The 27,893-nt window shown below is 53.9% G+C and overlaps 1 protein-coding gene, 1 long non-coding RNA gene and 1 other non-coding gene across 3 annotated transcripts in view; 2 read left to right on the forward strand and 1 right to left on the reverse strand.

Moving 5' to 3' along the window:
* Positions 1-1,700: 1,700 nt before the first annotated feature.
* SDR42E2 (short chain dehydrogenase/reductase family 42E, member 2) lies at positions 1,701-23,380 on the forward strand. Its single transcript, XM_059415100.1, has 13 exons — positions 1,701-1,782; positions 3,798-3,889; positions 4,526-4,710; positions 5,167-5,262; positions 6,934-6,991; positions 7,645-7,763; positions 8,441-8,516; positions 12,240-12,322; positions 13,837-13,974; positions 14,520-14,585; positions 16,935-16,998; positions 18,587-18,660; positions 21,693-23,380. Exons 2-13 carry the CDS (start codon positions 3,835-3,837, stop codon positions 21,930-21,932), a joined length of 1,254 nt encoding a protein of 417 aa, XP_059271083.1. The 5' UTR covers positions 1,701-1,782; positions 3,798-3,834; the 3' UTR covers positions 21,933-23,380.
* A 3,590-nt stretch (positions 23,381-26,970) lies between these two features.
* TRNAL-UAG (transfer RNA leucine (anticodon UAG)) lies at positions 26,971-27,052 on the reverse strand. Its single transcript has one exon. It is a non-coding gene; the product is annotated as a tRNA-Leu (tRNA).
* A 103-nt stretch (positions 27,053-27,155) lies between these two features.
* LOC132027188 (uncharacterized) overlaps positions 27,156-27,893 on the forward strand; it is a 2,983-nt gene continuing 2,245 nt past the window's right edge. The window contains exon 1 of the long non-coding RNA XR_009407082.1: positions 27,156-27,501. This is a non-coding gene — a long non-coding RNA (uncharacterized LOC132027188). The remainder of the gene's footprint in view (positions 27,502-27,893) is intronic.

Raw genomic sequence — 27,893 nt, forward strand, 5'->3', positions numbered from 1 at the left:
AAATAAAATCTTAAAAAAAAAAAAAAAAGATTCCTATGAGGGAAAAAAAAAAGATTCCTATGCAGGGGTGTCTGGGTGGCTCAGTCGGTTAGGCCTCTGCCTTCGGCTGGGGTCATGATCTCGGGGTCCTGAGATCAAGCCTGGCATCGGCCTCTCTGCTTGGTGGGGAGCCTGCTTCCCCCTCTCTCTCTGCCTGCCTCTCTGCCTACTTGTGATCTCTCTGTCTCTGTCAAATAAATAAACAAAATCTTTAAAAATAAATAAAAATAAAAAAGATTTCTAGGAGACTATTCATAAGAACCAAACATTTTTCATATTTTTTCATAAAAACCCCAAATTGGAAACAACCTCGATGTCCATCACTGGTAGAACGGACAAATACATTGTGATATATCTGTACGGGTGTACATTTCTACACCACAATTTAAAAAATGTGAAATATTTAGGATATTTGTCTTTTTCATTCAACAAGATGCCTCAATCTTATGAACAATGTCAGGCTGGCAAAAGAAGAGTACACAGTGTGCAATTCCATTTACATCCTGTTCAAGAACAGGCAAAACTCTCGGCAATAGAAGTCAGAATAGTAGTTAGCCTGCCGTCAGAGGCATAGGGGGGACATCTGGGGTGCAGGAAATGTTCTAGATCTTCAAGAAGGAAGTATAAATTCATCAGTTATTTAAAACAAATGAAGCCAAGCATGGTTCACTGAGGCTTGTCAAGTCACAGCTTTGGCGGGTCTCCCTGCTGGGCCCAGGGAGGCAGCAGTGACCACAGCCCCTGCCTCAGTGGATCTCAGTCTGGTCACTGCCTCGGGTGCCGCCCTTCCGTGTCACCTCTACAGACACAGGGAAAATGGCCTCTGGGGTTTGTCTTGCTTTGCTGGTGTTGTCATGGCAAAGTACCACACACCGACTGGCATGAAACACCAGGAACGGACCGTCTCCAGTTGAAGAGGCTGAAGTCAAGGTCCGGCCAGGCCCCCGCGCCCTCCGAAGGCCCTCGGTTGGGTCTGTGACAGGCCTCCCTCCTGGCTTCTCGGGCTTCCTTGCCTTGTGGCAGCGTCACTCCGATCGTCGTGTGATGCGCTCCCTGTGTGCACGTCTGTGCCCGCATTTCCAGCTTCCACGAGGACATGTCCTATTGGACTAGGCCCTGCTCTCTATGACCTTTTTTTTTTTTTCCTGCAGATCACAGGACTTTATTAAGAGGCACTCAGCGGATATCCGGCGATCTGTTTATGACCCTATTTTTAATCCCATCTGCAGTGCCTGTTTCCAAGGTCACACTCTGAGGTACGGGGAGGGGGTGGGGGTAGGATTTCAACACGTTAATTTGGTGGGGGTGGGGCAGGTACACAATTCAACATAACTACTGTGTTGTAAACAGAGGGGAAGGGGGAAAGAAACATTGTTTCTTGGGGTTCTAGGACCCCCGTGCGGCAGGATAGGCCTGGCCTGCAGGGGCTTTGCGTCCTCTCCCCACCAGCAGCTAGGCCCCCTGCACCCCCTCTCTGTTTGACCAGCCTCAGTTTCCCCTCCGTGAGAGCCTGCGGCCGCCGTGCCGCACAACGCACCTGTTCACGCGCCGCGAGCTGGAGGCGGGGCGGGGCGGCGCGGGGCGGGCACGGGGCGGGCACGGGGCGGTCCCGGATCCCAGCCCCGCCCCGCCCCGCCCCGTCCGGCTCCGCCCCGGGAGGCGGCCGCCCCGCTGCGCGCGGGCTCGGCGCGGAGACGGTGGGCGCAGCGCCGCGAGCACGCAGCGCCGCGGGAGCCTGGCCGGGTGAGTGCCGCGGGGGCTGCGGGAGCCGCGGAGGCAGGGGGCGCGGCGGGCGGGGCGTCCGCAGAGGACACGCCGGGAGCTGCGGGGCCGGGCTGCTCTCTGAGTGCAGAGCACCCTCTCCGGCCCGTCCCCACGAGGCAGTATGGACAGGGTAGGTCCCTGACGCCCCTTCCCCAGTTCCTTTCACCAAACCCCACTTTGGGTCCCCAGTGACCTGGATCCAGGCCGACCCATTTATTGAGATGCCATCAAAGTTCGTGAATGTTCTCTGAGCCCCAGTTTCCAGCTCTGGGTGATGGGAACAGTAGCCTCCAGTGCCCAGGACTACCAGGAGAATACAGTGCCGTCGCGGCTGGGGTCAGCCCGGGGGTCCCAGGTGCAGAAGAGCTCTTAGCAGTCAGCAGCGGCTTCGACCTGCGGGCGCCGGCACTGCTCCCGGTGCGGCAGTGAACGAGGCCCTCCAGGAGCAGGCGTGCCGGTGGTTCGCCAAGGGCTCTGGCATCTGGGCTTTCGCGACCACCCCGTGAGGCGGAGGGAGCAGCCAGGATTGTTTGGGTCCATGTTACAGCTGTGGACATCGAGGTGCAGTGAGGTTTTAAGGCTTTTGCCTAAGGGCACAAGCCACGGATGCCCGGTGAGGACCTAAGAACCTCCCATTTTAAGCACGAGACAGATGTCAAACACAGGGTTTTAGTAGATGAATCAGACCATCATTCATTTAAGCCTCTATTACCCAAGATAATAGTTCTTTCCTTTGTTCTCAAGTGGGTAGCAAATTATGGGCTAAAAAAACTGAATATGGAAATCTCCAGATACATAGGTCCCAGCTGCACTCATCAGAAGTCAGTCCAGGGGCTGGTGGCAGCCAAATACTGGTGTGTCTCCCCACTGTTAAACCCGTAAGTTGTCAGCGTTCGCCAGCGTTCGCCAGCGTTCGCCAGCGTTCGTGCAGGGTGGGACCGGGTCCCTCCCCGGCAACTTTGAAGAGCAGGGCAGTGACAACGAAGACTAAATGATAAGAGTCCCTATAGCTGTCAGGGTCCCGGCCCCACGACACCACCAGCAACAACGATGGGGCTTATCACTCAGTCACTCGGTTCTTTTCTACACCCAGTCGGCATCATGCAGGCCAGAGACACCTGTCTCTGTCCACAGGGCCGGGCCAATGGCTGGCCCCCCGGACACCGTTGCTGCCATGGTTACTGGCAGTGATGATTATCTGGCCCCTGGTGCCCACCCTGTCCTCAGGTGGAGTGGGGGTGGGCATGGGGTGGGGGTGAGACGGTGGTGGGGACAGTGACTGCCAGCCCGGCTCATTTGGAGTCTGGAGTGAGGACAGCAGGACCCTCGGTGCCGGACCTCAGGATTCACACACCTGACCCTGAAGCCAGCAGAGGGCTTGGACAGACCTGTAGTGCCAGCCCCCTGCACAGCGGGCAGGCCCGGGAGAATCGGAGGCAGCAGCTTTCAGGGGAGAGGCCGCGCGACACTTGGAATGGCACGCCAGTTTCTGAGCACAGGGCCCTTTTGGATCCCATGTGGATTCCTCCTCCTCATCTCTTCCCTCTATATTTCTCCTTCTCTCCCTCCTCTGCCTTCCCCCTCTTTCTCCAGGAAGCCCTCCGTCCCCATCTTCCCAGTCACAAAGCAGTCACCCCCCAGTCTGGTGAGGTTCCCCTGGGCCTGATTGGATTTGTCTTCCTCTGGTGCTACACAGGAACTGGGATTTGAGGGAACTGGTAGAGAAATCAGGAAGGCTTGGTGTAAACTCCAGCCATGAACTGTGACTTTGGACCTCAGTTTCCCCAGCTGTAAAGCCCAAGGCCTGACTGCCTTTGTCTCTGACTCTTTCTAAGGGAGGCAGCAGCACCTTGAAAGTTCTCAAAATTCTGAAAGGGGCAGTTTCCCTGGAAAGTCAGAGTGTCTCTGAGCCCCACCAGGAGTTCCCCTTAGCCTGCTACTCCACATGACTTTAGACAACTCAAGAATATCCTTTCTTTTGTTTTTCTCTGCAGGTGGACAGATCCCTCGGTCTGCACGGCTTAGGAGAGGATGAAGGCCAACCCAGCAGCCTCCTCCCCGGAGGCCTGCAGAGCTGCAGGCCAGGGTGAGAAGGGCTGCCCTGTCTGCCAGGCCTGGGGAGGAGTCTCAGGCCTAGGGTCAGAGTCAGGGCCTGGGCCCGGGCCAGGTACTGCTTCAGGATCTAGAGCAGAGCCTGCTACTGTTCTGGGGCCTGGTGCTATGTCAGGACCTGGGCCGAGGCCTGGTGTGACTCTAGAACCTGCACCAGGGCTTGGTGCTGTGTCTGGACATGGGCCAGGGCCTGGTGTGGTTCTGGAAACTGGGCCAGGGCCTGGTGTGTCTCCAGAACCTGGACCAGGGCTTGGTGCTGGGTCCAGACACGGGCCAGGGCCTGGTGTGGTTCTGAAAACTGGACCAGGGCCCGGTGTGACTCTAGAACCTGGACCAGGGCTTGGTGCTGGGTCTGGACATGGGCCAGGACATGGTGTGGTTCTGGAAACTGGACCAGAGCTTGGTGCTGGGTCCAGACCTGGGCCAGGGCCTGGTACTACATCAGGACCTGGGCCGGGTCTGGGGCCTGGGGCAGGAGCTGGGTCAATCCCTGGGCCGGTACCTAGGGCAGGAGCTGCACCATTACCTGGACCAGGGGTAGAGCCTCGGCCCAGAAGGGGGTCTGGAACTGGGCCCAAACCCAGTGAGCCAGAGACAGCCACCACATCAGCCCCGCAGCTAAAGACTCAGGCCACACACATGCAGGCCCCACGGCAGAAGGTTCTGGTGACCGGAGGAGGAGGCTACCTGGGCTTTAGCCTGGGTTCCAGCCTGGCCAAGAGTGGCAGTTCTGTCCTACTGCTCGACCTCCGCAGACCGCAGTGGGAGCTGTCTCCGGGGACCGAGTTCATCCAGGTGCAGTGATAAGCATCTCGGGGAACGGGTGGGGGCCCAGCTCATGGTGGAGGTGTGGGGACAACGTCTGATGTGCGGCCAGTGAAAAGCACAGGCTCTTGGAGTGGGACTGTTGCAGCCGGGCGACCATGGCCACAAGGCTCCACGTCTTGGAGCTTCCGTGTCCTCATCCAGGGAAGGAAGGCTTCACGAAGGTCAATGGGGAGTCAGTGAGACAGCGCACTTAAAACAGCCAGCACAGCCCCTGCGACTTAGCTTGATACATGGGGCCAGTGACGCTGAAGCCAGTGACACTCTGTAGAATCATCTAGTACCTCCTGCCCCCACAGCCTCTCCTACAGGAGCTTGGCCAGGGTGGGGTCAGGGGACCAGGGCTAGGACCTGGCAAGATGCACAGTTGGTATCTCTGCCTTGGACCCAAACCTCCGGTCCCCGTGTCTTCCTGCTCTGTTTCAGGCGGATGTCCGCGATGAAGAAGCCCTGTACCGTGCCTTCGAAGGGGTGGACTGTGTCTTCCACGTGGCGTCCTATGGAATGTCCGGTGCTGAGAAGGTGAGCATACAGCAGCTGGAGTTAGACAGATCAAGCTTCAGATCCTGGTTCTTCCCACGTACATGCCCCCTGACCCCATCTGCCACCATGCCGCGTGTTCGTTATCACCTTTCACCTAAACCAGAAAAGTCTACAGCCAAACCACCCTGAGCGCACCCGATCTCGGCCGATCCCGGAAGCTAAGCAGGGTGGGGCCTGGTTAGTACTTGGATGGGGGACACCTGATCCAGGAAGGACTTACACGAAACCCTGCCCACATTTTGCAGCCATGGGGCCAAATGCTAGTTCTGTCACTTTCCAGCTGTGGGACCTAGGGCGAGTTAACCTAACCTCTCTGAGCCTCTGTGTCCACGTCTGGACTGGCTTTCCCGTCAGAACCTCCTCAGTGTGAGGGGGCCTGTCCGAACACACAGAGATACCCTCAGGCTCCGAAATCACACTACGCCTACACTTGCCGCTTTGTTCATAATAACAAAACACAGGATGGAACAGAAATGCCAGTCCGGTAAGGACTATTTAAATAGATTCTAAGATATCCACACACTGAAGTTCTATCAGAATGTGCTGATAACAGAATAATTTCCATGGCACAAAAACAGTGTTTGGTACCCTCCTGTTCGTATTTTTAAAAAAAGGAAGAAACTAGGATAAATATTTACACGCTCATTTGTATGTGTGTGCTGATATTCGTTAAGTATAGATTTCTCTAGAAATACCCGGACTGTGACAGCGGTTGCCTCTGCTAGGGGGTTGGGGGCAGGCTGGGAATCAGGAGTGGGAAGGAAATTTCCTTTTTTCTGTACACCTTTTTCACTGTTTGAGGGTTTTTTAAAAATATTCTATTTATTTAATTTAATTTTTTTTTAGTTGGTTATTTATTGAGAGAGAAGGAGGGCAGAGGGAGAGGAGCAGAGAGAGAGAGAATCTCAAGCAAATTATGTGCGAGGCACAGAGCCCAACCCCGGGCCCCACCCCAACACCCTGAGATCATGACCTGAGCTGAAACCAAGAGTCAGCCCCCTAACCGACAGAGCCACCCAGATGCCCCCATTTGAACTATTTTTAACTTTGTGATTCTATTACTTATTAAATAAAAAAACTCATAGTCTAAAAATTGAGACAGAACCCACCTCCAATTCTCATTGTGAGAATTAAGCGAGGTGTAAAGGCTTCGCCCTGTCCCGGGGAACACAAGCAGCTTTCTCTGTGTAGACAGGGTGTTTTTATTTTCACTCTGCACCCCGACCTCGCTAGAGCAGGGACCGTGTCACCCCTGTCCAACAGCCAAGGAAATCCAGACTTCCAGAGTGAGGAAATGACCCCACACATTTTGGGTCCCTTTTCTGTGTCACACACCGTCCCAGGGTCCCAGGTCCTCCCGTGGGTGTATTCACTCCTACTGACCGCCCAAGGGGGTCTGCCCTCTCTTTGCAGGCTGGGGAGCGGAGGACCAGGTGGGAGATGAAGCTGTGTGCTGGCCTCCCCGGGGAGGGGGGCGGATGGTGGGCCCAGGGCTCCTGCCCTGCCTGCGGGCCCCTCAGACCCCTGCTCCTGAGCCCAGACCGGACAGTCTGCATCCCCGCCGGGCCCCACCCGAAGCCCAGCCTTACCGCCTTCCGCGACCAGGCCTGAGCGGCACCACGACTCTCCTACCTCCCTCTTGTCTTTTAGCTGCAAAAAGAGCAGATTGAGTCTATAAATGTTGGAGGCACCAAACTGGTGATCAGTGGTAGGCACTCAGAGCTCCGTGTGACCTGCTGTGTGTTTCCTGCTCTGTCCCCTTTCCTGCCACAGGCCCAGCTCTGGGGACAGGGCAGGGGGACAGAGGGGGATCCCTCCTCCCCTCCCCTTGCCTACGCCAGCGGAGGGCCTGTGGGCAGCACATCTTCACTGTACTGTGGACCTGCCCAGGCCTCCATTTGGGGTGGGTCAGCATGGCCACAGCATGTCTGGGGACACAAGCAGCACAGGGTTTGCGTTTCAGGGAGTTGGGATTAGAAAAGTCAATGAAGCCCCAAAATACAAGACCCAAACCTGCGGCCTCTGGACATGTCTTGCCTTGTCCTGTTTTTCTCTCTGATTCTAGAGTGTCTTTTTTGTGTGTGTCCCCTTCGAGTGAGACTTTCTTCAGACTTGTCCCCAGAAAGGTAGCTCGGGGGCTACGGCCACCCAGAGAAGGAAGGAGTGAGCCAGCCTGGCCCCTGGGGCCCCACAGAGCAGGGACGTGACCCACACCCCTTCCCGCCTGAGCGCCTCTGGATTCTGGGCCGACCCCAGGGCCAGGATGTGTGTCCAAGACGGGGTCCCAGCTCCTCAGAAAACTCCCACTCACATGGGCTTTGTGTGTGTGTGTGTGTGTTGCCCTGTGCCCTGTCATTGCAGTTTGTGTCCGTCGGCGGGTCCCAAGGCTCATCTACACCAGCACCGTCAACGTCGTTTTCGGCGGGAAGCCCATAGATCAGGGTGATGAGGACTCTGTGCCATATTTCCCACTGGAGAAGGTACCTACCTTCCAGGAGAGGAGGGCGGGGCCACAGGGCCTGGGACACCCCCCCACCACCACCAGGCCACAGGGTCGGGATGGGTGGAAAACGGGTCAACCTCACAACTCAGGGTGAGTCCCAGGAAGAAGGGGTCCCCAAAACTGAGTAGCACAACCCATCTCCTGTTTCCGCGGGTCACGCCAGCAGCAGGGGTTTTGAAATCACACAGACCTGGCCTCCAGCCAGCCCAGCCACATTCGACCTGTGGGACTCTGCCCAAGTCACCTTCCTCTGAGCCTCTGTTTCTTTAGCTGGGCCTGACCACTCTGCCCCAGGGGGGGTGCGGTGAGCAGGAAGTGGGATGTTATGGGGAAAGCCACGAGCGCTACAGAACTACACGGGAGAAGTCTGTTCAGGCCACATGCAGCATCCGCCCGCATCCCAGAGCAGGCCCTGGGGGCCGGCAGGAGCCTCCCCGAGTGGAGGGACCCTGCTTGTTGTTACTGCTCCACACTCTGCTCCTGTGGCTCCTACCCCAGGGGAAAGGAACGGCCCTGGGGCTCGGACTTGGCCATTTCCCAGGGGGAGGCCCCAGAATCCCACCCCTGTGTGGTCTGAAGCAGAGGGGCCGGCCCGGTGCCAGCAGGGGCGCCGAACCCTGCCCCGGTGGCTCTCTTGTCCCTGTCCCCCGGCAGCACATGGACCACTACTCACGAACCAAAGCCATCGCCGACCAGTTGACCCTCATGGCCAACGGAACACCTCTCCCAGGTGAGTACCAGAGTGCATGGGGGGGGGGGGGTCTGGCTTTTAGCTTCTGTGTCTCTGAGGCTCACTTTTCTTGGAAAGGACAGCTCCCAGCACCTTCGTCACTCATCACTCCACAGATGCTGAGCACTTGCCGTGTGCCCAACTGGGGATACAGTCCTGAGAAAGTCCGGTCCAGTCTCTGCCCTCGTGTTACTCACCATCTTGAGTGAGGGAAAAGGCCAGATAGAAGTGGGTCTTTATTCTGCCACGTAGGAGAGGATCCAGTTTAAGTATGTTCTGTAGGTTAACAGAGTGCAGAATCCTGAATATGGGATGAGGCAGAGCAAGGCAGAAGGCCCATGCAAGCGAGGGCTCTAAGGCTCCAAGGTCAATAAATTACTGGATGATATGGCTGCGGCGCCCTCCTGTGGTCACAGAGAAGCAGTGCTAGAAGGGGGATAGGTGGGCCTCTGGGCAGCTCAGGCAGCAGACTCTTGACTTTGGCTCAGGTCCTGATCTCAGGGTCCTGGGCCTGAGCCCTGCGTTGGGCTCCCCACTCAGTGCGGAGTCTGTGTCCGGATTCTCTCTCTCTCTCTGCCCCGCCCCCATGGCACGCTTTAAAAAATCTTAAAAATCTTTAAAAAAATCTTTTCTCTCTGTCCCCCCCACCTCGGCACGCTTTAAAAAATCTTAAAAGCAAAAAAAGAACACAGAGAAGTGTCAGTATGACACAGTGACTGTTCCCACACCCTGGCTCAGGCCGAGGTGAGTTCAAATCCAGGCCCCACCACCTCCTACCTTTGTAATGTGATCTTGGGCAATATACTTTTTTCCACGCCTCGGGCTCTTCATCTGTAACAAAACGGGGTTGATAATAGAATCCACCTGGAAGAGCTCGTATGAGAATAAAATAATAACAGGCACTGTTTAAAAAGGCAAAAAAAAAAAAAAGGAATATGGACAGTTTGCATTTGCCGAGCACTTCCTGGCCCTGTTTTATATGCTCATTTTTTTTTAAAGATTTTATTTATTTATTTAACAGACAGAGATCACAAGTAGGCAGAGAGGCAGGCAGAGAGAGAGGAGGAAGCAGGCTCCCTGCTGAGCAGAGAGCCTGATGCGGGGCTCGATCCCAGGACCCTGAGATCATGACCTGAGCCGAAGGCAGAGGCTTAACCCACTGAGCCACCCAGGTGCCCCTACATGCTCATTTTTTAAATTTTTTTTTATTTTTTATAAACATATATTTTTATCCCCAGGGGTACAGGTCTATGAATCGCCAGGTTTACACACTTCACAGCACTCACCGTAGCACATACCCTCCCCAATGTCCATAACCCCACCCTGCTCCCCCCCAGCAACCCTCAGTTTGTTTTGTGAGATTAAGAGTCACTTATGGTTTGTCTCCCTCCCAATCCCATCTTGTTTCATTGATTCTTCTCCTACCCCCTTAAGCCCCCATGTTGCATCACCACTTCCTCCTATCAGGGAGATCATATGATAGTTGTCTTTCTCCGATTGACTTATTTCGCTAAGCATGCGTATATATACATGCTCATTTTATGTGCAGAGTTCTCAGTAACGCTTCACATCCTCTGCGTGAACTAAGAACCTGAGGGGTCCCTGCTTTCCCAACTCAGGAGCCAGACTGATCCAGAAAAATTCCTTGCTGTCCAGATTATCACTATTCGCTTTCCAAAACCCAGAAATGAAAAAGAATCCGGAAACGTGGTTTCTCTTACTATCTAAAGTATAAAAACTCAGGAGCCAGGTAGATTTGAAGAGCGGCGGATGTTTGCAATGATGATCTGTGGATTTATAAAGGGGAGGCCGGGGCTGCGGGATGAACAGACGTCCTGAGCTGTTAGGTGGCAGAGGTGGGATTTGAACCCCCCCACCGCCCCCCCATACCAGGAGGGTCTAATCTAACACCAGAGCCTGGAGCTGAACCATCCTGCTTCACTGTTGCCACAGCTCAGGAAGCCATCAAGCATGGGTTCTTTTCCCTAAAATCTTCCCCATCCTGCCCTGGCACCCTGGACCTGTCAGGCCTTGACCCCTGACCCCAGTGCAAACACTCATCCAGCTGGGTTTTCCCAGGGGTTTGGCGCTATGTGGTTGAATTCTCTTCTCTGCCTGGGGCCTTCCCTGGCCGGACCAGCAGCCTGCAAACCAGACACTTAATCCTTTGGCCAAGAATTATTTATATGAGCATCCCCAGCTTTCCGTGCTCAGGAGTCACGGATACCCTGGGCTCCGCCCCTCCTTGAGGTCGCTGCCCAGCGCCCCGCCGGCCAGTGTCCGCTGCAACCAGACCTCCCCCTGTCATGCCCAGGGGACCCAGAGTTTAAAATTAGCCGCAGACTGTTTACTGAAAAGCTCACCTGATACCTGCCTTCCAGGAGTCCAGCCATGGTCACCCTGGGTGATTTCCAGTCCCTGCGAACACAAGCAGGTCCCTGAGATTCTGCCTCTAACTCAGCGTGGAGGGCCCCGGTCTCTGACGCGGAGCCCCAGGATTGCTGATCTCAGCTCAGGGCAAATAGGACAATTGTCGGCAAACGTGGTGGCTTAAAACTGAAATGTCTTCTCTCGTGGTTCTCAGTTCACAGCCAGGTGTCTGAGATCAAGCTGGGCTGCTCTCCCTCCAAAGGCTCTAGGGGAGACTCTGCCGGTCTCAGCAGCACTGGTCTCAGCAGTGGCCCCCCGCATTCTTAGGGTCCACATGTGTCTTCTCTGTGAGTCTCTTACAAAGATGTTGGATTTGGGGCTCACCGGATAATCCAAAATGATCTCATTTTGAGATCCTTCATTATATCTGCAAAGACATGTGTGTCCAAATACGGTCATATCCGCAGATTCCGGGACATGGACCTATCTTTTTCGGGGGCCGCCCCTCAACCCACTGTATTGGCCTCATTGTAAAGTGGGGATGTTGGCGGGGAGGCAGTCAGGGTGTTTGGTTCTGACCAATGACACTGGCCCTGGCTGAGTTGCTGGGAAAAGGAACTTGTAGTAGAAGGATGTGGGATCGTTTTTGGGAAATATACTTCCAGAAAAAATGACCACCAGGGCTCGGAAAGGATAGGGTCGGGGCAGCCCCAGGGACTGGGCAGCAGGAGGTGGCGACCAGTCTCTTCAGGATGAACCCACTCGTAGGATTTCAGACCCCGGTGTCGGTGATGCTGAGTCACGTTCTTGGGTGTGAATACATCCTTGGCCCAGCTTGGGTCCCATGGCCACCACCTCACGGTGACACTTCTAGTGCATCCAGACTGACAGCCCCCTAAGACCTTGTGCAGAGAGAGAGGAGCCCCCAAGGGAAGACGGAGTGCACTGTAAAATGGGCACAGTTGACCCTGAAGGGAGTAAATGAGATGACGTCTGTCGAGTGCTGGGTGAACTCTCGTGGGCCGTGTACATCCGCACACCCAGGTCTTACCTCTGTTACTGGCCTGTGAGCATCGTGAGGGCAGGGACCATTTCCTGGTTATCCTTGGATTCTCGTCTTGGTTATCCTTGGATTCCCAGGACCCAGTGCTAGGGGTAGAAGTTGGGCATCCTCTGAATGTTGTTTGTTAAATGACTAACAGATGACTGAGAATAATTAATTGAATAAGGAAGCCCCAAGGGTCTGTGTTTCCTGCTAACCAGGCAAGGACCAGGAGGTCTGGACAGCATTTTTGTGTCTCCCTCCTGGACCACCCCTCCCCAGGCCCCTGACCTCCCCTCCCTGTATCCTAGGAGGAGGCACTCTGCGGACGTGTGTGCTCCGGCCCCCAGGGATCTATGGGCCCGAAGAGCAGAGGCACCTGCCCCGAGTGGCGGTATGTCAGCCTGGCCCTGGGCCTGAGGCTCAGGACGAGCCTGGCTGCTGTGGGAATGGATCGGGGGCCCTTGCAGCCCGCAGTCTCTCTGTGGAGCAACATCGCGAGCCTGGGACTTAGTTCTGGGAGATGTCCCTACCCCTCCGGACCCACCAGGAACAAAGGTCTCCGTGTGCACCTGCCTGGGTTAGGCATAGGTCGGGGAGTCCCAGAGCTACGATCCCGGAGAGGCAGAGGGAGCCTGTGGGCTCCCCGGGGGCCTGAGAGCTCAGCCCATGCTGTCAGCACAAGGTCTTCCTCTAGAAGGCCTCCCTCCAGAGTCAGGTGCCGGCCGTACAGCTACGAGGGACTGTGGGCCTTTTCCTCCGATCGCTCCCGGCCTGGTCAGGGAAATAGACGCCACAGTCAGGGAGCCAGTGCGGCCGGGCCTGTGCGGAGGAAAGAACGAGAATACAAGAGCACAGCAGAGCGAGCCGACGGGAGGTCCAGGATGGTGCCTGTGCTGTGGGGAAAGGGAAGAGAGAGTGAACCAAGGAAATGCGGTGGGAGAGGAAATGTAGTTCAAACAAGTAGGCAGCTTGGGTACAAACCCGGGAATGAGAAAGGTCGCTGCTCTGGGCTTTGCCACACAGATCAGTGAGCAAAACAGACCATCCCTGCCCTGGAGGGGCTTCTGTTCTCACGGGAGATGGGGAGTAAACATGATAAACACTGAAGAGTGTTTGAAGGTGTGAGGTGCGATGGAAAGAAATCGGAAAGTGGGGGCAGGGTATGGGCACCGGGCAGCCGGGGAGCCTCCTTGGGCAGGCGGCAGGTGCATCATGCCAGGTGGGAGGGAGAGCCTTCCAGGCGGAGGGAACAGCCAGTGCAAAGCCCTGAGACGGGAGCCTGGCGCACACCCTGGGGGCTTCCTGCAGGGCTGGAGCTCAGTGGGCAGGGGAGTTCGTAGCAGACAGAGGTAGCTGGGCCAGATCAGAAGGGCCTCTCCGGCCGTTGTCAAGACTTCTTTTGGCAGGGTGGGCGAGCAGAAGGTTCTGAGCGGGGAGACACGGAATTGAAGGTTCGGGAAGATCCCCCTGGCTGTGTGGAGAGCAAGCGTGGGGACCGTGGGTGGAAGTGAGGACAGGTTCGGAGGCTGCTTCGGTCTCCAGGGAGAGGAGGGGGCAGCAGCCCGGGCGGTGGGAAGCAGGCGGGTTCTGGTCAGAGTGAAATCGCGGAGCCAGTGAGATTTGCAGATGGGTTGGACGAGGGGTGCAGAGAAGGGAAGACCGATGGAGGCTCCAGGGTTTCAGCCCAAGCCGCCAGCGCTGTCCAGTGAGGTGGGGGCGGGGGTGGGGGTGGACTCGAACAGGCGCTCGCTCCAGGACACGGACAAGTGACCACCACGTGGCGATGTCAGGACATGGGTTTGGGCCAGAGGGTTCTGCCTGGAGCTGGAAATTCGGGAGTTATCATCATATAAATAGTACTCCAAGCCACTCCAGGCCTGAGTCTGTGTTTATCACTCCCTCCAGAGCCACATCAAGAAGAGGCTATTCATGTTCCGGTTCGGGGACCGCAGGACGCGGATGAACTGGGTGCACGTGCGCAATCTGGTGCAGGCCCACGTGCTGGCAGCCGAGGCCCTCACTGCGGCCAAGGGCTACGTGGCTGTGAGTCTCCTTCCCCTCCCCCACCCAGTCGGCTGCGGGCAGGGCACCCCATGCCCCCCAGGGGACTCCTGGCTCACACCCATTTCTCCCCAACTCAAGGTGGTCCATAGGACCGTAGGCTCAGGGAAGCTTGGGGTGAGAGGGTCTTTACAGAGAGCCCCTTGCAGTGACCCTGTGACACAGGTGTTGGTCCTGAAGTCATGGTCACCAAATGCTAAGAATCTTATATACGACATCCCATGTAATCTTCCCAACAGCCCAAGAGGGAGATCCTGTTGTTTTCTTCCCATTTCTCAGATGAAGGAACTGAGGTACAGAGAAGTTAAGAGTGACTCTATGGAGGTCCCACACCTAGTCAGGGTGACCACCCCCGAATTCAAAGGGAATTGCTCAGGTCTGTCCCCGGGGCTGGGAAAGGGCCATGACTTCTCAGTGGCTGCTCAGGGGAATTGGGGAGATCGGGGCAGCTGCTGAGCCATCTGGAAGGGTGGCGTCAGGCTGGGGGGCAGATGCCTGACTGTTCCCCTCCCTGTGTGTCCCCTCAGAGCGGCCAGGCATATTACATCAACGATGGGGAGAGTGTCAACCTCTTTGAGTGGATGGCCCCACTGGTAGGTGCCCAGGCATCCGCCCGCCCCCACCCCGAGTGAGAAGTCAGGCATTCTGCATGTCTTCTCTCCTTGTCATGGAGTCTTTTCCTCTGTCCCGAAAATCAGAAGCTTTCACATTAAAAACCAGCTCTGGCTGATAGTGTCCACTGGGCAACACTGGAACTGGCTGAGCTGGGTGTAGCTTCCCCTTTAGGGAACCTTGTTCTCCCCTGATTTGCCAGAGTCCCTCCCAGCCTGACTCCTGATTTATGGGGACTTGCCCTGTGCACGTTTGCTTGTGTGACCCCCATACTGTCCGACGGAGCTCCACAAGGGGTAAGTAGAAGGTAGACTGAGCCACAGAGGGAGGTGCTGGCCCTGGGGCTTCCTATGCTGTGGGCCCTCGGAGAACCCTGGCCTCCTCATCCAGCACCCTACAGACCCCGTCTTGGGGCCAGCGCTTCCTGGAAAGGGTCGACCAGCAGCCCCGGGCTGGAGGATCTGTCCTTGAGACATTCAGGCATAACGAGATCAATGAGCTTTGTTGAGATATTATTCACATACTGTACGGTTCACCTATTTAAAGCGCATAATTCTATGGTTTTTAATATATTCAGAGTTGTACAAGCATCACCATAATCAATTTTAGAACAGTTCCTCACCCTCCAAAGCAGGACCCCCCCCAAATTATGCCTTTACTCCGTCCCTCGCCCCTCCCCCGACACAACCCCTGGCCGACTCTCTGTTTCTGTAGACTTGCCTCTTTGGACAAGTCTTATAAATGGAACCATGTGATACAATGTATTGGGCTTCTGTTCTTTGGCATTGTGCTCTCCAAGTCCGTCCATGTGTAGCCTGCATTGCATCAGTATTCATTCTGTTCCGTTGCCAGAAAACATTCCCTTCTAGGGATATACCACATCTTGTTAATCCTTTCATCAGTTGATAGAAATTGGGGTTTTTCTACTTTGGGGCTACTATGACTAATGGTGCTGTTATGTTAATGTATATGTATTTTGTGTATGTACGTATTCATTTCCCTTGGGTGTGCACTCAAGAATGGGATTGCTGGGCCTGGTGGTAGCTCTCTGCTGAACCTTTGGAGGAGCTGCCAGACTGTTCTTTTGTTAAACCACTTGAGAAACCGTCAGACTGATTTCCAAAGTGGCTTCCCTGGATAAGTGCCTCTGGCTGTAGGCAGACGTCAGTAGTCACTAAATGATGTGAATGATCCCAGATTAAAAACTGACCTATGCGTATATTTTTTAAAGACTTTATTTATTTAAATGACAGAGACACAGCAAGACTGGGAACACAAGCAGGGCAAGTGGGAGAGGGAGAAGCAGGCCTCCTGCTGAGCGGGGAGCCCGATGTGGGGCTCGATCCCAGGACCTGGGGATCATGACCTGAGCTGAAGGCAGCCACTTAATGACTGAACCACTCAGGTGCTCCTGACCTGTGCGTATTTACCCAAAATTACAAATGTAGTGGTCCAAAGGGGCACGTGCACCCCAATGTTTATAGCAGCAATGTTCACAGTAACCAAGCTAGGGAAAGAGCCCAGATGTCCTCAACAGTCGAATGGATAAGGAAGATGTAGTGTATATCTACAATGGAATACTATGCAGCCATCAAAAATCCAAACTCTTGCCATTTGCAATGATGTGGATGGAACTAGAGGGTATTATGCTCAGTGAAATAAGTCAATGAGAGAAAGACAATTTCATAGGATCTCACTGATATGAGGAATTTGAGAAACAAGACAGAGGATCGTAGGGGAAAGGAGGGAAAAATGAAACAAGACAAAAGCAGAGAGGGAGACGAACCGAAAGAGACTCTTAATCTCGGGAAACAAACTGAGGGTTGCTGGAGTGGAGGGGGTGGGAGGGATGGGGTGGCTGGGGGTGGGCATTGGGGAGGCGATGTGCTATGTGAGAAAGACGAAAACAGGGGTGCCTGGGTGGCTCAGTGGGTTAAAGCCTCTGCCTTCGGCTCAGGTCATGATCCCGGAGTCCTGGGATCGAGCCCCACATCAGGCTCTCTGCTCAGCAGGGAGCCTGCTTCCTCCCTCTCTCTCTGCCTGCCTCTCTGCCTCCTTGTGATCTCTGTCTGTCACATAAATATAATCTTTCAAAACTAAACAAAAACAACCGACCCATGCATTCAAGCCCTACTTGACTTTTCTAGATCAAAGTTTTCCATTCAAGTCTGGCACGGGGTTGGGGCTGGCCGCAGGGTGTTTTCCCCCTCGGGTGAGCAGGCAAGACGCCAGGCGTTACTTCCGCTCGCCCCAGGGTAAAGGGAACATGTGACATTTTCACACTGGCCCACGGAAGACCTGTTGTCATCTCAGGCCATGTTTCCTTGCAGTTTGAGAAGCTGGGATACAGCGAGCCCTGGATCCAGGTGCCTACCTCCTGGGTTGACCTCGCAGGTAAGGAGAGGAAAATATGTAATAAAATTCCTCCGTGCGCCAGGCGCGTGGGCAGGAGTAGGGCAGGCCCAGGCCAGGAGTAGGCGGAGCTGTGAGGCCCTGAGGACACAGGGTCTCAGGAGACCGTCACTCTCGGGGTCTTCCGAGCTGCACCCGCCCTGGCCCGGCAGCCTCCTCCCCCTCGTCCTGGCTGGGTATAAACCCTGTGCTCCCTGCAGGGTGGGTGTGATTGGGCCACAGTGAGAAAGCGGGACAGGCAGGATTCACACCTGTGCTTGGCGGAGTCCACACCTGGCCCTGGGGCCTGTGGCGGGAGGCATCAGCCAGTCCCCTGGGGCCACCTTGTACCCCAAGGTCACCCCAAAGTCAAGGCTGCCTTTGGGGTGAGGGGAGCTGCTTCCTCACTCTTCAGGTCAGTCTCTACTCTCCCCCGACCCCCCGACCGCCCCGTCACCGCCTCCTTCCAGCCGAAATGCAGAGTCATGGGGCGCCTGGGTGGCTCAGTGGGTTGAGCCTCTGCCTTTGGCTCAGGTCATGATCTCAGGGTCCTGGGATCGAGTCCCACATTGGGCTCTCTGCTCAGCAGGGAGCCTGCTTCCCTCTCTCTCTCTCTGCCTGCCTCTCCATCTACTTGTGATTTCTCTCTGTCAAATAAATAAATAAAATCTTTAAAAAAAAAAAAAAAAGAAATGCAGAGTCAGGCACGGAGTTGTCAGCCCAGGGGACAGTGACCCTCAAATCACAAGCAACTGCCTTCCTGGAAGACCTTAGTGGGGCTCGATCCCAGGACCCTGAAATCATGACTTGAGCCTAAGGCAGAGGCTTTAACCCACTAAACCACCCAGGTGCCCCATCAGTTGTATTTTAAATGCACTGGGATGCTTGCCATTTAAGGCAGGGATCTGCTGACATTTTTGCCCACCAGGCCCCACATGCGGGGTGACGTCCCATGCCCAGCGTGGTCACAGTGATGGATGCTCTTTGACCCCCACGTGGGAAGAGTTCAGCCAGGGGTTCTAGTAGTTTTACAGGATGTAAATGGAAATATGCGTTTCCACTTCCCAGCGAGCTATCGCCCCCGAGTTCGTAGCTTTGGCTGTACATCCGAGTCACTGGGGAGCTTATAAAATATCAAAATGCCTCAGCTCAAGACCAGCTACATCAGCATCACCAAGAGGAAGGCGGGGGTGAGCATTTTTTTTAAGTGGTCCGGTGGTTCCCATGATGGAGAACCACTCTCCGACTTCTCTCTCCTCCGCAAGAGACCGCACCGCAATAGAAGTGAGAGGAAGAGGCATGATCTGAGCTAACTGAATCGGCTCTGATTTATTTTCAAATGTCAGTCCTTTAATGTTAATAACAACTTACTCGAGACACGTTTCACAGCCAAACAAGGCACCCCAGCATGTGCTGAGAGCTGCCGATTTAAAGGAATCCAAGGACAGGAGAATTTGGCAAAGTGATGAGATTCCCCCCAACTCCCCGGAGCAAAGCAAATAATGCCCCCAACTGCTTTGCCCCTGAGGGCCTTCTGGGAGCTTCCAGAGAGGGAGGCGCCCTGGTCATTGGCCCCTCTCTCCCCGCACAGCTGCAGCGATGGAGTATTTGCACCTGGCCCTGAGGCCCATCTGTAGCGTCCCGCCGCTGCTTACCCGGAGCGAGGTAAGGGGGCCGCTGCTGGGGGAGCTCCTGGTCCACACCCCCACCGGCCCCACCCCTCGCCCCTTTGACGCCATAACTGGATGGCTGTCTGAGGTCTCAGAACCTTCCAGGTGGGCCCAAATCTAGCACCAGCTTCTTTGGAATCATCCCAACCTCTGCGCTTTTGCTGAGGCTGAGTGCTCTCCGGGTCTGAGATGTGGCGCGCTCCGGTCCCTCATCCCTGTCACTTCATTCTTTCTTTTTTTTTTTTTTTTAAAGATTTTATTTATTTATTTGACAGAGAGAAATCACAAGTAGATAGAGAGGCAGGCAGAGAGAGAGAGAGAGGGAAGCAGGCTCCCTGCTGAGAGCCTGATGCGGGACTCGATCCCAGGACTCTGAGATCATGACCTGAGCCGAAAGCAGCGGCTTAACCCACTGAGCCACCCAGGCGCCCCAAGATTTTATGTATTTATTTGAGAGAGATAGAGCAGAAGAAGGGGGAGTGTCAGAGGGAGAAGCAGACTCCCCGCTGAGCAGGGAGCCAAATGCGGGAGTTGATCCTAGGCCCTGGGAACATGACCTGAGACAAAGGCAGATGCTTGACTGACTGAGCCACCCAGGCTTCCCTAAAAGAGGATTTTTAAAAATTTTATTTAATTAATCTATTTTTTAAGTGATTGAAACCAAGATTTTATTTATTTATTTGACAGAGATCAAAGGAGGCAGAGAGGCAGGCAGAGAGAGGGGGAAGCAGGCTCCCTGCTGAGCAGAGAGCCCGATGTGGGACTTGATCCCAGGACCCTGAGATCATGACCTGAGCTGAAGGCAGAGGCTTTAACCCACTGAGCCACCCAGGTGCCTCAAGGACTTTTTTAAAGAGATTTTATTTATTTATCTAGAGAGAGCATGTGCAAGTGGGGGGAGGAACAGAGGGAAAGGGAGAGAAACTCTCAGACTCAGCTCTGAGTTTCATGACCCTGGGATCATGACCCCTGAGACCATGACCTAAGGTCATGACCTGAGCCAAAGTCAAGAGTGGAACCTTAACGGACTGAACCACCCAGGCACCCCTTAAAGAGGGTGTTTTAATGTACATTGTAAATAGTGTTTGGCGTTACTTGCAAAATCCTCTGAGTTCACGTTCTCATCTGATTCTCTCTGATGTCCTGCTAAATTAGGAAAGGTAAGAGATTATGATCATGTTTTATGAAAAACTGAGCACTGAAGGAGTTAGTGACTTTTCCAGGGTCACACGGTTCTGGCATTGGCTTCATACTCAAGCTCAGAGCCGTCTGACTTCCATGTGCTTTCTCCTTTGGGCCATCCAGACTAGCAGAGGAAAAGAGAGTGACCATAGCAGCCATCTACTGAGTGATGGATACGCCAGGCATTGTGCCTTATCTCATTTAATTTTCACTACTGCATTGTAGATTATGTAGTTATCTCCATTTCCAGAGGAAATGAGACACACAGGGCTGACCTGCCCATGAGTATTTGTTTAAGTAGCAGAGCTGACTTTTGAACCCATACCAGACCTAAATGCTTTCAAGCTTAACCATCAACTTGTGAAATGACTCAGGAATCAAAATCATGTAGATTTAGCTGCCGAAGTGCTACTGAATTATGGTTGGGTGGGACTTAGCTCCCCTCGCTCTGGTTTCACTCAACAGGTTTCCCTGTACAACCAAGGGGTAAGGGATCCCTCTTTAGCGAAGGAGGTTTCTGGGCACTGTGGCTCTGGCGCCCTCTGCTGGTCAATCTGTGGTTTACTAACCAGCCCTCCAGTTGCAGAATCTGATTCGTTGAACATTTTTTGAGCGCCCACAGTGTGCCAGGCATTGTGCTGAGTAGCGAAGGCAAAACATAGCCCTTACCTCAAGGAGCTCACAGTCCAAAGGGGAGGAAAGCTTGTCAATCGGGCAACTGTAATAAGGGCTGTATTGGAGGAAACCATGAGGAACTTCAGAGCACACAGAAGGGGCACCTCAGCCAGTTCTGAGTAAGTTAAGACTTCCCAAAGGAAGGTGACATCTAAGCCTGAGGGCATTGTGTCCAGGACCCTGCTGGTCTAGCTCCCAGCTGTATCCCCCAAGGTCCTGAACTTACTACTTGGGGCAAAAAGGGACAAGATTGCCCTCTCCTCTACAAGTGTCCGAGACTAGCAGCTTGGCGGGGGGCTGTTTCTGTGTCATGGGAGGATTGAGCGGCTCTCTCCGACCCCTGAGGAACAAGAGAGGAAGAAATGAGGCGGGAGGGCATCCTCCCAGTCCAAGCATAGCAGGGAAGAGCATGGGCTGAAATCTGAGTTACCTGTGTGAGTCTGGGCAAGTCGATTAACCTCTCTGTTTTTAATTTTCAAATATGTAAAGAGAAAAAAAAATGTAAAGAGGAAACGGTGGTAGTACCACCTCAGGGGATTAAATAAGATAAGGCCAAGCACAGTGCCTATTCAGTTATAGATAGCTATCAGTACTGCCCTTGAAGCCCGGGCCCCAGCAGAGGGGAAGAAACGGCAGCCCAGACCCTGGAGAGTAATCGTTTATGTATAATTGAATTCCTCTTTTAGGGAAGCTTAACCAGGATGGGAGAAAGAAGGCTGCGCCCTAGGACTGTGGCCAGAGAAGCCTAGAGCGTTGCCTGGGGTGGTGTTTTCGGAGAGCAGCACCCAGGCCACAGAGAGGGCGGTCATCTTCTCCTAGAGCATACCCAAAATGTGCAAGTGCCTGCTGAGTCCCAGAGCCTTGCTAGGCTGGGGAAGGGACACTGCGGGGGTGGGGCCTTCCCTTTTGGGGGACTGAGAAGTTCAGTTAGGCTGGGGGAGTTGCAGAAAAGGCCTCCTGGAGGCGACGCCCTCGAGGAAAATGCAGATGGGAGGGACAGAGGAAACCTCCCCGTGCACCGCGGGAGCAAGATCCCGCCCACGGGTTCTTTGAAACTGCTGTGCGACCAAAGGGAAACCTCGGCCCTCTCTTCCTTTTCGGTAAAACAAGGTGGAGAGCGCGTCCCACCCGCATAGCCTCGGCCCTCGGCCGCCCCGCCTCTCCCCGCAGGTGCGCAGCGTGGCCGTGACGCACACCTTCCAGATCGCCAAGGCCCGCGCCCAGCTTGGCTACGCGCCAGACAAATTCCGCTTCACGGACGTCGTGGAACAGTATGTGCGGTCCACGAGCCAGCGGCCCTGCGGCTGTACGGCGCGGACGCTCCTACGGCTGCTGCTCGGGCTGCTGCTGCTGCTCGGGCTGCTCGCCCTGGCGCTGCACCTGCTCGGCCGGCAGCGGTCCTTCGTCTGATCTTCGTCCTTTGGCGGGAGTCGGCTACTGCCTCCGCTCCATCCTCCGGGCTTGGCCCCGCCTCCGGATTTTCTCCGCCCATTTCCCCGCCCATATCCCCACCCTCTAGGCTTGGATCCGCCCCCTGGGTCTTGACTCCGCCTTGGGCACGCCTCTGCTCCGCCTCTGGACTCGCCCTCATGTCCTTGCCCCGCCCACATCCCCGCCCTCCGAGCTTGATCCCGCCCCCTGCATCTTGACCCCGCCCCTGTCCTGATGTCCGCTCTTGGACCCGCCTCTGGGTCCGCCCTCATGTCCTTGCCACGCCCACACTCCCCGCCCCCTGCGTCTTGACTCCGCCCCTGTCCTGATGTCCGCTCTTGGACCTGCCTCTGCGCCGCCTCTGGGTCCGCCCTCATGTACTTGCCACGCCCACACTCCCCGCCCCCTGCGTCTTGACCCCGCCCCTGTCCTGATGTCCGCTCTTGGACCCGCCTCTGCACCGCCTCTGGGTCCGCCTGGCCCCGCCTTCTGGGTCTGGGCCTGGCGGGGTTACTGAGCAGGTCGCCGCACAGCCTCATCCGTCTTCCGGGCCTTCGCCCACCCTTCCCTGCCCCGAATTCTCCCCTGCTCTGGTTTCGCCCTCTTTCTGGCCCTACCGGTATGATGGCGCCCTCCGCTTCGTTTCTCTTTCGGACTGGCCCTGCCCCGCCCTCTGGATCTTGTCCCTCCACTGTCCTCGTTGTAATTCGGCAACAGCCCCGCCCTCCCCCGACTCCCCCGCCCCTCTCCGGGCACGCCTCCTAAGGTGAGTTCCTGGGGCCTGGCCAGAGTCTCCTTCAGCCAAGTGCAGGCCTGGCTAGCCTTAGCCTTTGCAGTTTTCCCAGTCTGATGCTGCCTGTCTAGGGTCACCGGACCCTCCTCGCCGTTCAGGCTCCTCTGTGCTTGTCCTGAGATCGTCTTGAAGAGACTCATTCCAGGAGAGTTGCTTTTGATCTGCTGCTACCTTAATGTTTTGGGTTCACTCAGTCATGCATTATCTCCCTCTGTGTTGATAGTCAGGGTTGGAGGGACCCCTGAGACCCAGACTTCTGCCTAGCCCACAGCCCTTTTGGATTTCCGGCTTACTAGCCTGGGGCTGACTTAGCTTATTAAGCACAGGCTTCTTCTGTACCAGCCAGGATCTAAACCAAAACAAAATTTTTAAAGGCTGTCAAAAGGTATAAACTTCCAGTTATAAAATAAATAAGTCGCGGTGATGTAAAGGTGAGTATCGTTAATAATACTGTATTATGTATGTGAAAGTTGCTAGGAGAATAGATCTTCTTTACAAGAAAAAATTGTAACTATGTCTTGATGGCTGTTAACCAAACTTGGTCATTTCACAACATTGTGTGGTTCATGTGAAATTAATATTTTGTGTAAATTATATCTCTAAAAAATAGCTTTTTAAAGGACTGGACCTTTTGGAAAAGTACCAATATAATTATAATGGGAAGAGTTAGAACTTATTTTTGTCCTATTTTGTAATTTCATATTACATATTTCATACTACATATTCATATTTCATAATCTATTAATAAGGGGGCAGTGGTGATCACCATAATCTTTAATGTTTTAACCCACAAAATTTCGTCAAGCCTTGCTCTCCACAGAAACACCCCTCCCCATTGCCTTGATATTAATTATGAGTACCAGAATATCTGTGTATAAATATATCATAATGGGCACCTGCACATTACGGCAGAGAAGAAAACCATCACAAGCCAAAGAACACCTGTGGTGGAGGGGAGGGAATGTGTTAGAGCCAACGTGGCCACCCCCAGTGTATCCCTCTCTGCAGAACAGTTAAGAAAGTTTGGGAAGCAGCTAAGAACCATATGCTCCTCTTTGCTCGACTGAACCGAACACATGCCTGCGATTTTTTTAAAGCTCAGTAATAATCCTTTATGTCCATTTAATGCTTGAGAGTTTTTTTTTTTTTTTAAAGATTTTATTTATTTATTTGACAGAGAGAAATCACAAGCAGATGGAGAGGCAGGCAGAGAGGGAGAAAGGGAAGCAGGCTCCCTGCTGAGCAGAGAGCCCGATGCGGGACTCGATCCCAGGACCCTGAGATCATGACCTGAGCCGAAGGCAGCGGCTTAACCCACTGAGCCACCCAGGCGCCCAATGCTTGAGAGTTTTAATGCTTGAAGTTTTAATGCCATCTATCTGCTTTTATTTAGTTCTTCTGGCCATCCCTACAGTTGGGTTTATTGTTCCCATTGTGTAGATGAGGAACTTGGGGTTATATCTAACTTTGAATTGGACGAGGTGGGGGTTCCTCCTCTGCAGCTGGAGTCCTATGGGGAAGCTGGCCAAGGCTCATGAAACACCACGCACAGTGATGTCTGTTCTTCTGCCCCGCCCCGCCCCCCCCATGTCAGGGCTTCCTTCAAGCTCTGGCATCTACCGTTAGGGCCGGCAGCCCTTGGGCTCCCTTTCTTCTCGGTAATGCACATGCCTCTAAACTCACCATCTTCTTTCTGACCTTCCTCTCTATCAATCCTGAGGAATCTGTTCTCAGGGCTGGGAGCACAGGCTTTCCCTGTTCAAATAATCTTCTATACCTTTTATCTTCTGCCAAAACACAGCTACCACCGGAAAAACAAAAGGAAGATCAATTTCTTTGTTTTCTGGCTTTCTCTAAGTCCTTTGTTTCCCTGGCTCCAGAGGCTCAGGATATCTATGGTTGGGGCCTGGGGGCAGTTGTGGGTCACTCTGCTGAGAAAGCTTCGCTCCTTTCGTGTGTCTTGACCCAGTGGGAAAGGAGGCGGTCCCTCCACCCAACGGACAGAGGATTTTAGAGGCTGTCCAGGTAACTCAGGTTCCTCTGAGTCCTCTGTACCTCACGTTCTGAGAGAAGGAGGTCCTGATTTACTTGGAAATACTGAGTAGAAGCAACATGAATGCAGAAAACAGAGTTGCTGTTGTGGTTTTCCAATCCGAATGGATCATCAGGGTGAATTCATAAGTTTCCCACTGTGGGTGCTGAAGCTAATTCCTGTTGTAAACCCAAGGCTGGGTGTCTAAAATGTCCTCCAATCTCAGCGTGCCTGGCTGGTTCAGCGGGAGGAATGTGCAACCCTTGATCTCAGGGCTGTGGGTTTAAGCCCCATGTTGAGTGCAGAGATCACTAACAAATAAATTTTAAAAATATCCTCATAGTCTCTTTCATCTTAAAAATATTCTCCCTTGATTCCCCATTTCCTGTCTCTGAACCAACAATCCTGAGATCATGACCTGAGCCAAAACGGAGAGTCCGACGCTTACCGACATGAGCCACCCAGGCATCCCTCAAAATGACTTTAATCAGGGTCATCATTGACCTTGTCTGTAAATCATAAGTCCAATGCATATTTTTCAGTCTTTATCTTGCCAAGCCTCTTAGTGTTCAACATTCCCTCTACCCCCTCTTTGCAATACTCGCCTTGGTCTATATGGACACCACACCTGTTTTCCACCTGTCTCTGGCCATGCTTCCTCAGTCCCCTCTCTCCCACTGCCCTCCGTTCCTCAGGACTCTGTCTTGGCCCCTCCACTCCCCCTGTGCGCTCTTCCTGAGCAAGTCCATCCATTCCCATGGCCTCAGTCTCCACCACCTCCCAAATCTGTATCATTTGTCCAGAATGTTCTCTGGACCTCCAGAGTTCTGTGCCCAACCTCCTACTCAAGCCCATGTCCCACATCTCAAACTCAGTGTGAATCAAATTGAAATCGTCTTCTCCACGAACTCCTCTTCATCCTGTGTTGCCTCCTAGGGACAGGAAAGGCACCACCAGTGCCACCAGCCAGGGGCTCAAGTCCCAAACCTGGTCATCACTTTTGACATGTTCTTCACATCCTCATCAGGGAGTTCTGTCAGATCACTTCCAAAATATCTGTCCGACCCACCCTTTCAGTCCTACCCACGGTCACAAGCATGGTACAAGTCACTCTTCTTTCTCCAAGACGGCTGCAGTAGACTTTGAATGGACCCTCCTGTTCCTGCTGCCAGAGGGAACTTTCTGAACCCCAAATTGGTACATGCCACCCTCCCATTTAAAACCTCTTGGTGGTTTTCCACTGCCCTCAGGATGAGGTTCAAAGCATTAATGGGGCCTTCGTGGGTAAGGGGTCAACCTCATCTCTTGCCCTTGGCCCATCTGCGCTGCTCTCTGCTCAGCTGCCCTGAATTGTCTTTGAAGCATCTCAAACTCGCCCAGCTCTCGTCTGCCGCGAGGATCTGCCACCTGCTGTCTCCTCTTCCTGGGACTCCCCTCTCCACCTTCACATACCTAACCCCTCAATTTCGAGTCCCAGCGAAATGGCACCTCCTCGGTTGACCCTGAGACAGGTTAGCACGCACTTTAGAACACTCCTCAGGTGTAATCTGAATTTACCGCAGCTGTAAAACCGAGTTGAGTAGACTTGCCTGCCTTGTGTGATCTGTAGCCTCAGGATGCTCTCGGTTTCTGGCACACAGGAGACCTTTCATACATAGTTATTGAATAAATAAATAAATGAGAGGCCCCTAAGCCAAACCTGAAGACCAACTATGAGATGGATCCATGAAGCTGGGACTCCGAGGTTGATAGCCCCACGGGGGGCCGGCCCTCTGATGCCGCAACCTTTCCATTGGGTCTCTTGACACCCGTTCTACCAACAGATATTTGTGGGATCAGCTGGAGCTCCCCGTAGGACACAGAGCGGGCTGGAAAGGAACCTTCCCTATTGGGAAGGAATCCCTCCCAATTATGACCTAACCCAAGTCATAATTAAAAGTTGTAGGTAGCCTGCTGGAAACTATTAAAATGATCTCAGATGCTTTTCCCTTGGAAATGAGACACTTCTGTTTTTTTTTTTTTAGGTATCGATATCGCTAGGTTTGTGCACTGGGCTAGGGCAGATGAGGGCCTGGGCTGCGTTTGCTCTCCATTCCTTTTTTTTTTTTTTTTTTTTAAGAGCAAAAATGGAACTTGCATTGGGAGAGGATGACAAATAGTTGGGGAAAAGAAAAGTGAGACCATCCGGGGTGTGGCAGCGGTGGGATTCGAACCCACGCCATCGAAATGACTGGAGCCTAAATCCAGCGCCTTAGACCACTCGGCCACGCTACCGCCCGTTACAGAAGCTTCCGTGGAAACTATATTAGTTTAATGACGTGGCGCCTCACGCTCCATAGCCCCGCCCTCTCGGATTTGCGCATGCCCAATACCAGCCTCGCGTTTCCTGCGCGTTATTAAAGGCGTCTTGATCGCTGGCTCATTTCCGTGCCTTGGAACCACCGTCCTTTTTGGATCGGCAGCAAAATCTACGGTCGGAACGCCGCCCTAAAAAGGAAAGAAGAGTCCCCAGATGTTACACACGAATCTGCAGTTCCCACGTGTGGGCGCCTTGGATTTGCCGGGTACGTCGTCTGCGGTCTACGGCCACGTGGGGGCGCTGCCGCGCCGTGCGGGGAGCCTTGCCCCGCGCAGATCCCGGTTAGGTCCCCGGCCTGCGGGCTACTCCAGTTCCGCTCTGCACGCCCCGCGTGCCCCCGTGGTTTGGTCCTTGCCACCGCGAGGTAAGAGTCACCGTCCAGGTGAATGTGGTTAACAACGTCAGCGAAGGTTTTTGCGGATTAATTAGGCGGTTGGGCTTCCTCAAAGGGATCTGGAGAAACTGAAGTGCAGAGAGGCTAAGTGGTCTGAGCTGCCCCAGGCCCCAAGATTCCCCTCCCCAAACCCTCCCGAGACCCCAGACCCAAGATTCCCCTTCTTCTGTGCAAGCTCTTTCAGTGTTTTCTGCTTTTAATGCAATAAATACAGAGCGATACATAAGTCCATAGCATATTTCTATCTCCCATCACCCAAAATTAATTAACATTTTGTATATATGCTTCAAAGATTAAGTCCATAATACTTAAGTCCATAGCATATTTCTATCTCCCATCACCCAAAATTAATTAACATTTTG

This window comes from Mustela nigripes, chromosome 11 (assembly GCF_022355385.1).
Source record: "Mustela nigripes isolate SB6536 chromosome 11, MUSNIG.SB6536, whole genome shotgun sequence".
Lineage (NCBI taxonomy): Eukaryota > Metazoa > Chordata > Mammalia > Carnivora > Mustelidae > Mustela > Mustela nigripes.

Bases quoted from the DNA above. Each gene is read 5' to 3' on its own strand.
- SDR42E2 (XM_059415100.1), top strand. From the start codon at position 3,835: ATGAAGGCCAACCCAGCAGCCTCCTCCCCGGAGGCCTGCAGAGCTGCA. The intron at 7,764-8,440 runs GTACCTACCTTC...GTCCCCCGGCAG, and splicing joins CATATTTCCCACTGGAGAAG to CACATGGACCACTACTCACG. The intron at 13,975-14,519 runs GTGAGTCTCCTT...GTGTCCCCTCAG, and splicing joins CGGCCAAGGGCTACGTGGCT to AGCGGCCAGGCATATTACAT.